General features: G+C 37.3%; 1 protein-coding gene across 2 annotated transcripts; it reads right to left on the bottom strand.

Moving 5' to 3' along the window:
* Nucleotides 1-360: 360 nt before the first annotated feature.
* On the bottom strand, nt 361-7,488 carry LOC129249859 (aminomethyltransferase, mitochondrial-like). 2 transcript variants are annotated; one of them, XM_054889527.1, is made up of 2 exons: nt 6,944-7,488; nt 361-399 (listed from the first exon to the last, which is right to left on the bottom strand). In XM_054889527.1, the coding sequence occupies exons 1-2, from the start codon at nt 7,424-7,426 to the stop codon at nt 376-378; spliced, it is 507 nt and encodes a 168-aa protein (XP_054745502.1). In that variant the 5' UTR covers nt 7,427-7,488; the 3' UTR covers nt 361-375. The 2 variants fall into 2 exon arrangements, with proteins under 2 accessions (XP_054745502.1, XP_054745501.1); XM_054889526.1 differs by lacking the exon at nt 361-399 and adding an exon at nt 6,775-6,851.
* Between the last annotated feature and the right edge of the window lie 5,215 nt (nt 7,489-12,703).

Raw genomic sequence — 12,703 nt, 5'->3', positions numbered from 1 at the left:
AAAACAACTTGTATAAAAATTTAAATCAAAAAATTTTGTTTCGGCATTGATCGAAAGTGATTTAAAATGGTGAACTAATTAACTAATTAGGGTGGTGTAAAACATTTATAAAAAACTTGTATAAAAAATTTGTAAATAAAAAATTAAAAGAAAGTGATTTAAAATTTGAACTAATTAAAAATACCACATAGGGTGGTGTGAAACGCCTATAAAAACTTGTATAAAAAAAATTTAATTAATTAATTAAATTAAATTTTGTTTCGGCAATGCACACCACGCCGAGGCGTTGCCAGTTAGGGACCAAAAGACGAAAAAGCAGCACGGACCAGCTCTCAGCAAACGCAGACTTAAAAAAGTAGCCTTAGATGAAATTACTCATGTAATTGGGAAGTTCAGCAGCTACAAATACAAAGTAAATATAAAGCTTTTAAGAGTGATTGATCTATTTATTTTTAAACTAATATATATAAAAGTTATTATTTTTTTGGATTTGAGATTTCCTTCACTCGCGCAAGACACAGCATGGATTCGAAAACTTTTCAAACCCTTCTCAATACCGTAATCCGTACGCAACGTAACAATCTAGGCAGGAATTCCAGACCCGCATAGACGAACTGACAAATAGACTGGCACGAATAGAGACACCAACTCAGGTCGTTCAATATGAGGCGGTCACAATACAACCAAATATACAGTGCGATGAATCCTTTGATCTAGTAAAGACCATACCAAAATTTAGGGGTAATCCTGCCCCTTATGTCTCCTGGAGAGAAATGGTGCATACTGCATATAAACTGTTTGAAAGGTACGAAGTCAGCTCGAGGTACTATCAGGCGATAGGCTCCATCCGGAATAAAGTCATAGGGGCAGCAGATAACGTCCTATCGTCCTTCAATACGGTCTTAAATTTCCATGTAATTATTGCACGGCTAGATTTCGCCTACTCCGACAAAGGACCTGCCCATTTGATATAGCAGGAACTGTCCACTTTGAGACAAAGTAAATCATCTGTAATCGGGTTCTACGATGAAGTCGAATGGAAGTTAACTCTTATGATCAATAAAACTATTATAACTCAATAGAGTCCCTCAACAACAAGTATCGGAAGGACGCTCTTTCAATTTTTATTTCAGGGCTCAATCATCCTTTTGAAAATCAGTCAGTGACCTAACCAATACCAAAAATATCACCTGACCAACAGAGACAAATTGCAGTACCGATGGATGTAGACCCATCCTTTCTTGGCTAAGATAAAACAGACCTCAACCATTAAATGGAAATTATGACTGGTACCGCCATCAAGGAGCCTATCCGAAAACAAATCGTCCTTTTACTGGCAACATAGGTGGCATGTTTAACCGAAACGTCACCCAGACATTTAGCCAACAAGTACCAGCGTCTCTGAATAAAGAAAAGCCAGAAAAAAGATCACATAGCAGTGACCAGCAGACAATGAAAAAGGTACAACGCGTAAAAAATCTTGTCCAGGAACCAGACGAACCTGCAGAATAATACTGCAATGATAGTCGATATGTCGATTACTATCAGAATGAAGAGAGGAATGGAGATGATTTCCAGGATGAACTGGAGGACCACGTTAATGTTTTAGGATAAAATCCCTCTTGCGCTATGTCGAAAGGACACTCGAGGGAAGAGGTCTAAAATTCCTGATTGACACTGGTGCTGCAAAGAGCTATGTAAAACAGCTCAAGGCCTTAAGAGGAATCAAACCCGTAAAACATTCCTTTGCTCCCGTAAACATATACCTAAAATTGACAAACATTGCACAATAAATATTTTTAACAGAAATGCTAATTCTTTATTCTACCCACCCTAGACACGTTTAATGGTGTTATAGGGTTCGACTTACCAAAGGAAGTAAACGGTAGAATAGACCTAAAGAGTGAACTTTTAGGTTATGACTATGGACAGGAAAAGCTTTTGTACTATTTTTGCACAGATGTTAATACATTGATATAAATGGATACAAAAATGATGAAGGGCGAACTAAATATTTCACGTTCTTACAGCGCCACGCTAGGGTTTTCGCTGATCCTAAAGAAGCGTTGTCCTATAATACTAATATTATAGGAACAATGAGGATCACTGACGATCTCCCAGTTCACTCAAGGAGTTACCCATATCCCAGAGCCTCAGCTGAGTTCGTCAACAAAGAGATATCGAACCTCTTCCGTAACGATGTAATAAGGCCATGTCGCTATCCTCATAACAATCCGATTTGCGTTGTAAGTAAGAAAGGCGTAGATGAGAATGGCGACAAAAAGTCAATACTCATAATTGACTTCAGAAAACTAAACAGCAAAACAATAAACGACAAATATCCGATTCCAGACACTTTTGTAATTTTGGCTAACATAGAAAATGCCAGTATTTTTTCCATGATAGACCTCAAGTCTGGTTTTTATCAAATTAAGCTAGCGGAAAAGAATCGAGAAAAAACGGCATTTGCGGTCAACAATGCTAAATGTGAATTTTGCAGGCTTAAAAATGAGCCTAACATTTTTCAGAGGACCACTGACGACGCGCTAAGGGAAGAAATCGGTAAATATGTCACGTCTACATAGACGATATCATAGGGTTCACAGTGTCCAAAGAAGGTATCAGGACATGCCCCGACAAAGTCAAGGATATTTTAAATTTTGCTGTCCCCAAATCGTTGAGAGCTTTACGATCATTCCTGGGACTAGCTGGCTATTATAGACTGTTTGTAAGGGACTACGATTTGATTGCAAAGCCGCTAACAAAATACTTGCGTGGAGAAAACGGAAATGTCGGTGCTAACCAATCTCGGAAAATTGAAATAATCTTGGACGAGGAAGCATTTAATAAACTTAAAGGGTTCTTACATCAGCAGACGTACTGCTCTTTTACCCTTTGACTTGACCACGGGCATCTCTTCACATGCCATTGGCGCCATTTTATCACAACCTATCACCATGATCTCGAGAAAACTTTCTTCAACAGAAGAAGTTTATGCAACCAATGAGAGAGAGCTATTGGCGATGGTGGGGAGTCATTTACCCATACAATACACACAGTAGAAACCCCATTAATTGCTTCCAAACTCAAATTACTCTTGAAGAAGGCAGCACATTATCAGTTAGCACGACAATAATTTGTAAATCATGAGTGAGACATCGAATAACCTTTAATATCCTAAGTGATCTAACAATATCTAAACAGTGCGTTAATCCAGAATCAAGCCCTATACCTTCGTACCCAGGAAAAATTCTTCATGTTGATATTTACCCAACCAACAAGACACATTTTCCCATAGTAGATATTGAAAAATCCATCTATGGACTTCTAAATTTCTACAAGAATACTATAGTAATATAGTTTGCGACACTGAAAGGTCACTGAATTCAAAAACTATCAAAGCAATTCTGAAAAATCATTTTGGGGTCACGATCTACACCACATTACTTTCGGACAGTATGACTAACGGATAAGTTAAGAGGTTCTACTGCACGCTTACGGAGATTGTGCGCTGTCAAAAGCTTGAAATTTGCATTTCCGACACGGTCGAATTAATCCTACTTGCAACAACTAAATACAACCGCACCATTCATTCCGTAACGAATAAAAAGCCAATAGATGTCATCCACGCGATACCGGACAAATTGGTAAACGAAAAAAAAAATAGACTTATACGTACTCAACACACAGATTTACAGAGACATAACGCAAAATACAAATAATGCAATACAAGCCAGGGGATAATAGTCCAAAGAGATCTAGGTATCTTTATTTTAATTGACGGACGGAAAGTGCACAACACCAATTAAAAACACTGAAAATTCTCTTCTTTGCACTTAGGGCACCCATAATTTTAATAGGCCATTGGGCTAATGCGCAGATACCTAACTGTACCAGCTCTCACTACATCCCCGATTTCAGTAGGAACGGCAGCTGTCAATGAGCAGTATGGATTTCTACTCCACAAAGCAAACTTGTCAGAGTAGGAAACAATAGCTGAAGAAACAGACAAGATATTAGACCAATCTCCATAATCCCACGCTAAACAACTTCTTCGAAATGACGCGAACGAAATACTAAGACTATTGGACTCGATAAAAATACACCATCGACATGCCAGAGGTATTAATATTGTGGGGACTGCATTAAAATACAGGGTGCGGCACTTGGAGTGTATCCAAATTCAGATTGCTCGTGTAGCTGATGCACGGGCATCAGCAGTCTGTTAGTTGGCTAAATGACAGTCCAGAGTATTATTTACAAGCGAGAGTTACGTGGAATGGCCCCGCTACTACACATAATAAGGGAAAACAAGTGTATTTTGAAATAAATTTATGCTTGTTTAACCAAACCTAATATTTTAGCTTTAGGAATGCTCCTCTGCACTTTAGAGTTTTTATTGAAGTTAAAGATATATGCACACAAATTCATTTCAAGAAATATAAATATACACATGTATGGTATACCTGTATGCTTTAGCTGTAATCCGTTCATTGAATTTATAGATGTTGTGAAATCATACATATACGAGGTGTATACCTATGAAGTGAGATTTTCAGCTATTAGTCCATAGATGTCGCTGCGAGTATTTATAAACCTTCCCAAATGTCTTGTTTTTTTCGTCTGTCATCTGTGAACAATATTCAGTTCATTGTTTGTTACGTTTCATACAACAATGCATTATTTTCCCTTTTAAAAAGGTCGAATTTCGTGCCTTCAAAGTACGATTTGCGGACATCGTGAAACCACTTGTGAAATGCTGCTCTCCCGGTTCAAAAGGAGGTATTTTTTGCATCGAATCGTTACGAGTGATGAAAAATGGGTATATTTCTCCAATCCAAAGCGTAAACGATCGTATGATCCGCCCGGCCCCAAGTAAAAAACAACGGCCAAACCAAATCGCTTCGGCCGCAAGGCAATGTTGTGTGTTTTCTGGGATCAGTGTGGTATGATTTGGTACGAGCTATTAAAATCAGGTGAAACAGTTAACGGTGCACGCTACCAACGACAATTGGCCGATTTGAACAGCGCTATACAAACGCCCAGAATATGCCGATCGGCGTCACAAAGTGATTTTACTTCATGACAATGCACCACTACATCGAACAAGAGCGACCCGGGAATTGGTGGAGACGTACGATTGGGAACTGCTGGCGCATGCGGCTTACTCACCAGACTTGGCGCCTTCCGATTATCATTTGTTTGCATTGATGGGCCACGCACTTGCCCAGCAGCGCTTCAATTCTCACGAAGAAGCCAAAAAATGGCTCGGTGATTGGTTTGCGACCAAAGACGGCCAATTTTTTTGGTGCGGCATCCACAAATTGCCTGAGAGATGGGAAAAATGTGTCGCTAGCGATGGATATTATTTTGAAGATTAAATTTGTAACCATTTTTTTGAAAAAAGGTCTCATTTCATAGATATACACCTGGTATGCAGACAAAAAATAGCCTGGTGTCAACATTCAAGTATGCAAAACATATGGTTAGGTTATGTTGGTATGGTTGCCCAAGGAATGATCACACTTGGACGAAAAACCAGATATGAAAAAGAAAATAAAGTTGAAAATTAAATAGAAATAAGTGCAACTATGTTGCAATTCAAAATAAAAGTAAATTATTTGGACGGTGCTGGGTAGGATATTAAACATATTTTTTTTAGGGTAGATTTAAGATCATAGAAATGAGAAAAGGAGTTGTTGAGTGACAGTGAAAAAGACCAGTTATGGTTGCTTAACCTCGGACAGAGGGAAATACAAGTTTACAAAAAGTTATTTTATAAAAATATGAATAAATCGGTTGAAAGTTATTAAACTATTATGTTATTATTTATTAGCTTGATAACAACCCGTAAGTACCACCACCAAATGTTCATCCATAAAGTGATGGACATAACTGGCGCAGTCGCGAAACCGATCTAAAAAACAAAAACAAATAAAGGAAGGAACGTTACAAGTTTTTACGAACAGTAAAATTACAAATTAAAATAAAATAAGGCAATAATAAAAAAGGGCAACAACTCAAATAAGAAGAAAAAAAATGTTTTTAAATAAAATCAATTAAAGAAATAATAGCTCAGCATACCCCTTGCCAACGAATGATGCTTGGACTAATTAGGCTACTGAGTAGTAAAGTCCTCTCTCGGTGAACAAAACTAACACTTTATAAGTCTCTTATCATGCCTGTCCTATATATGGCACTTGGATGATGGCAACATCTGATGAGGCGCCCCGCAGAGAGATTCTTCGGAAAATGTTTGATATGCGTTGACATCGGCGACTATTGCAGACGATGACAATGAGCAACAGAAGCTTTACAACGACATAGAAGTAGACATAATGCGGCGAATAAAGATCCAGCGGATCCACTGGCTACGTCATTTCGTCTGAGCTCCGGCTCTGAAAGTATTCGTGTGGTAGCAGTTGGTTGTAGCAGAGGAAAAAAAAAGGTCTCCTTTGCTTTGGAAAGATGAGGTGGTGAAGGACTTGGCTTCACCCACTGGCGCCGGTTAGCAAAAGAAAGTAACGACTGGCGAGCTTTCCCAAGCGCGGCCAAAATCGCTTAAGTGGTTGTCGCGCCTTTCAAGAAGAAGATATTGTTATATCTCCGCAAAACGACTACCCATGGAATTAAATTTATGATAATAATAAACTCATATCTTAAAATAATGAATCTGTATACCAGGTTTTATAAAAAAATAAGGTAATGGTGAAGGACTTGGCTTCACCCACTGGCGCCGGTTAGTATGAGAAAGTAACGACTTTCTTAAGCTCTGCCAAAATCACTTAAGCGGTTATCACGCCACTCCAGAAGAAGAAGAAGATATTGTGGTATCTCCGCAAAACGACTACCTGTGGTATTACATTATTGATAATAATCAACTCATATCTTAAAATAACGAATCTGTATACTCGTATAACATGAAATCATTAGTGCTACTTACAACACCATCCCGAATTACGGCCATATCTTCAGCTTTCATTGCAGCATTCGAAACAGCATATAACATTTGCCCATTTACTTTCGACACAATCAAGTCATCCAATATTCCACCATTACTATTGGTGAATACTGTTAAACAGCCAGTGCCATCAGCCATTCCTTTTATGTCAGCAGTACAAAGTGATTCCATACACGAAATCGCATCTTTGCCATGCATATAAGTTTGCAACATATGTGAGACATCAAATATCGAAGCGTGACGTCGGGTATGCAAATGTGATGATCTTATACACTGGTCTGTGTATTGTAAAGGCAGAACATAACCTGCAAAATTCACAATTTTTCCGCCATGCTTTAGATGGAAATCGTATAGGGCTGTAGGCATCGATTTCGTAGCGTTATTTACATCGGAAAATCCACGTAAACTGCTTTGAAATTTTCCATAAGTAAATGAAATTTGTTTTAACGCTTTTGTTATAAACATTTTTTGACACACTGATTTAGAGAATGTAAAGCGTAAAATGCCGATCTGAACACTAAGTTAGATCTTCGTTTTACTACAATTCAAGCCAAAGAAAAGACAGAGTCCATTTGATGATAATAACAACTGATAGAGAATCATTACCCTGCAGGAAAATATTAGAATTTGCGATAATTAACTAATACAATACTATGCTCCTACGCAATAATTGTAATTAATTAAAAACAGTTGGATAGATATTCCGATTTTCGATTGCCCTCATTCAATTCGATCGAATGTAAATTCGAAATATTTCAAATGGTAGAGTTTCTTATAATTTTTTAAAAATCAACTTTTATGAGACTTCCACGGATTTGCAATTTATTGTAACATATCTGAAAAAAGCTGAACTAAAAAAATATAATATTATATTGAAGCAAATTATTAAAGCAATTTATGTTCGGAGGAAGAAATTTTCAGTCAAAACCAAATTTACCCTCCGAGAACATACTATGCATATTTTCCCTGCCACAAAGTAAGAGTGTCATATTTTAAAAAAGTTGTGTGTACCTATTTAATAATTTTTGGTAGAAATGTTTGATCCCAATGGCTGATCTGAGCTCAAAATGTTTGACTAATAAAGGGTGATCAGATTGCAGGTACTATTTCGAATAGGGTTTTATTGACAGATCACGCGTGATTACTGTCAAACTAAATCCTTTTTTTTCATGACAAGATTGCAACGGGGCTGGCGCAAATGTAATAGTGAATGGCGAACGCTATAATGAACGTCTTTTTGATGCTGGAAATTGAAAGCCGTGATCTCCACAACATGGATTTACTGCATTGTCGAGCAACTTATCTCTCGTCTCGGATTGGCCACCAATATCGGGTGATATCACTCCTTTGAACTTTTATTTCTGGGGGTATATAAAGTCTAAACGCTTTGTGGATAAACCAGTTTCGATTGAGGCATTGGAAGCTAACATTATTAAATTTATTCACAAGATACCGACCGAAGTCCTCCAGCGAGTCATTCAAAATTAGTGTTTACGGACGGCCGAATTACTGCGCAGTTGCGACGAATATTTAATGGAATTATCTTTAAGAAATAAATATCATGAATAATTCTACATAAAACTAATAAAGATTGCCTATTCAATTTGCATTTGTGTTGTTTTATTTGAATTTAGAATCCGATACCTCTGAGTTGATAGCCTTTTATAACACGAAATTACCTTAGATATGTTCATCGTTTAAATTGAGTTTTTTAACAAAAAAAAAAAAAAAAATAAATAATTGGCGCGTACACTTCTGTTAGGTGTTTGGCCGAGCTCCTCCTCCTATTTGTGGTGTGCGTCTTGGTGTTGTTCCACAAATGGAGGGACCTACAGTTTCAAGCCGACTCCGAACGGCAGATATTTTTATGAGGAGCTTTTTCATGGCAGAAATACACTCGGAGGTTTGCCATTGCCTGCCGAGGGGCGACCGCTATTAGAAAAATGTTTTTTTATTAATTTTGCTTTCACCGAGATTCGAACCAATGACCTCTCAGTGAATTCCGAATGGTGACCACGCACCAACCCATTCGGCTACGGCGGCCGAGGTTACTAAAATTTAAGGCCATTTCATTGAGGATATGGTGTGAGCCGATTTCAGTTGCACACACACATTGAACATGTACGAGGGGGGTTCAATAAGAATCCGTGTGAAAAAAAGAAGACATCATTTAAAAAAAAAAAAATTTATTTTTCAACATCCCCTTTTAGAAAGATACATTTCTCCCAAAGCTCCGGTCATTTAACCCCTGCTTCGAAGTTAACAGCCGCATTCGCTTGTTGCCCATCGTAAGCAATCGGGTCACCCATCGTGCCGACAATTTTTTTACGCCAATTTACATATCATGTGAAATATTAATTGCCACTCCGGTCGACACACCTATGGCCTCTGTTACTTCGTGCACTTTCGTTCATCTATCAGCAAGAGTCATGTCGTGGACTTTTTGAATATTTCCTCGATAACTACGTCTGCCTGTCCTGGTCGCTCCTTATCAAAAACGGATGTTCGCTCATGTTTAAATTCGTTGAACCAATACCTAACTGTGGTCATAGATGACAAAGACGGCATTCAACTTTGCTTTTATTTCCTCGTGTTTTTCCCGAACGATATTGCTTTTTCCCATCTTAGCGAAAATCACGAAATACTCGAATAGCTGTCAAATCTGTGTTGTTAGCAGATATTTTTGTTTATCATACTTCTGAGTACTCTGCGATTGTTACAATGGAAAATTTGGAAGCTTTACCACCAATTCTCTAACGACGAACAGTTCAAACAGTTTTTCTAAAGTATGGTCTTCTCTAAATTTCTCTAATTCTGTCCCGTCATATAAATGTCGCCTACTTCTAACTAATCTCAAACGGCTAGAAAGTAGAAGAGTGATTTTGCCGCTATCTTTAATATTATCAGGGGAGAGATTGACTGCTCCTCTTTTCTAGAAATGGTTAACTTGTCGGTCCCTACCAGGCCTTTATGAATTAAATATCCGTTCCATTTGAAAAGGTGCAGCACAAATTATACCTGTAATGCTCCTATTGCTCGCTCTCTTTATAAATAATCAATGAGATCTCGAATACTCTTGAATTTGATTTTATTTTATCTAAGCTATGCTTTTCTGCTGAATTAAACCGTTTATTATAATTTAACTTTTCGATATCGATATTTTTGTAATATGTACTGAGTAAGAATAATTGTAAATTAACTTTTTTTTTGGTCTTTTGGTATACATTTGTTATAAGTAGTCAGAAAGATCAATTGTTTATTTATTTCAGAAATAAATAAATAAATAAAATCTCAGCCATGACTGAGGGAAACGGTCCCGAAATCATTAGGACCAAGTCATCGGCGTATGTTACTACCTTAACCACACCCTAATTTAATTTTTTCAGAACATCGTCAATAGCAACTAGCCAAAGTAAGAGCGAAAGAGCACCATCTTGTGGCGTCACCTGTGCACGAATCTAGTGACCTTAGCCCCTCTTGCCATCGCATTTTCTTCGCTGCAGCCACGCAGGAACGAGATCCAGAGACAAATAGGTTTTTCCACCTTTAGTCTTTCTGACGCAGTGACAAATGACTCCGCCCTAATGTTATTAAGCCCACCTTCTATATCTACGAAGACAGACAAAGTGATTTGTTTGCCCTCCAGAGATTTTTTCACATATCCCACCGCCTTGTGTAAGGCTGTTTCCATGAATTTCGTCTTCATTTTAGGATAAATGAGATAAGACTTATGGGCCTGAAGTCCTTGGCCGAGTCGTGACCCCTTTGCCCTGCCTTGTGTATGAAGACAGACCTCGTTTTCTTCCAATTGGCAGTGACATGATTGAGAGCGATACACGCCAGGTACCACCAAGGTACTGGTTTTCTGAAGCATCTCAAGCTAAATATTATCAAACAAACTTTTCAGATTACGTCTAGCACTTTCTTAATTTGACAACAAAAAATGTACTTAGTGCACTATTTTAAAATCACGTTTGCGTCATCTGAAACTTAAGACGCTGTTTTCAAGATAAAACAATTTTAAGTTTACTACAACAGAGTTGAAATAGTGTTTGTCTTAAAATTAGTTTGAAATGTTAAAGCATGCCTCCGGATTGTCTATATTTACAGGTCATTTTTTCAATTCTTTAGCAGAGAGGCCAACCACTGTTTATAACAAATGCTGCGAAACAATTTTTTCGGGGTTAACGAGGAAAAATAGGAGGTGTATTTCTTTTCAATAACCCATGGTTTTAACCATTACATATTTTGTATGAACTTTTTTTTGCCGACCTTCTGATTCAAGTGGGTCAAGTAGGTCAAGTGGGTATGTTGTTGTACAATATTATAAAGCTACCTCGAAACACCATTTACTTAATAGGGTTCCGCCAAATTCTAAACCACGCCAAGGAATTGCGGCCCCTCGAATTTAAAATGTAATTTGATGTAATGCCAACTGGTTATACGGGTACAGTAAAAATCGTAGGCATGAAAGTAAGGTTGTTTGTTTTTATAGTGGATTTATTTGTTTAATTTCATTTAGCCCTTGATTATATTAAGTTGTACACAAAGCTATACTGAATTCCTACTTCCTATTTAAAAAAAATTTGCATTAACTCATTCTAAACAGATAAATACTTCATTTCCTGCAGGGTTTAATCTCTAAGCAACTGATAACTTCACATTAGAATAGATACGCATTTACACAGATTCGCTTTATTATAATACAATATTATGCATGTTTGTATGTATGTAAATGAAGCAATGCTATTATAGTCCACATTATATTTTCCAGTATTTCCGGTAATTCAAAACTATGTAATTTGATAACAATTTATTATGAGTCGAGTGTATGTGCCGCGGTTTTATATTTTGAGTTTCGGATCATTGTCTTATAGCAATTTGCCACATACTATTTTCCATTGATTGATGCAGCCTTAGAGTCATTCATCAATGATGATTACATATTAGTTCGCTCGCATTATCCCTTGAACTTTTACACGTTTCCTACTTCTTTCGTAAATATGCATCCCTAAATCATCAAATTCCCTCCAAAGTGCTTCAATGCCGATTGCGGTTCTTGATCATTTCGCCACGTTTTTTCCATATTTTTTTGCAAAGTTTTTTTTTTACCGATCTTTTAAAATAGGTTGTTTGGCTAGTTCACCCGTTTGTATCCTGTTTGGTTTAATCTCAAGCTGAATTATCAAAGGCTTCATAGGTTGTGTATGATATACTTAGTAAAAACCGGTGCCAAGTTCAGGCATGATATTAGGATTAAGGGTGCAACTACAGATTTAATTAATAACAGACCCAATTATAGATGTAAGGGAAAACTGCATGCAATAAATTTTATAATGGATGATGATGAATATAGGGCAAGAATAGAAGAGATTATAGCGATTATGACACAGACGAAATACTACTATACTCTACTACTGTCGTAGGAACTATTAGGACAAAGTCAGATGAACCTATATGGACAAGGCAGTATCCACATCCATGCTCCGATAATGAATTTATAAATAAAGAAATTCAAGACCTATTGCATAATGAGATTACCCAACCTAGTAAAAGTCCTAATAGTCCCATCTGAACTGTAGCAAAACAGGATGCCAATGACCAAGGTAAACCTAGACATCGGATGGTTGTAAAATTTAAAGCACAAACGGTTACAGACAGATATCCTATTCGAGGCGTGAATATGAATATTCAAAACTTAGGTAAAGCAAAGATCTTAACAACACTGGATCTAGAATCAGG

This window comes from Anastrepha obliqua, chromosome 6, assembly GCF_027943255.1.
Source record: "Anastrepha obliqua isolate idAnaObli1 chromosome 6, idAnaObli1_1.0, whole genome shotgun sequence".
NCBI lineage: Eukaryota > Metazoa > Arthropoda > Insecta > Diptera > Tephritidae > Anastrepha > Anastrepha obliqua.
Note: the sequence above shows the minus strand (reverse complement) of the source record. Positions and strands in the feature narration are given on the sequence as shown.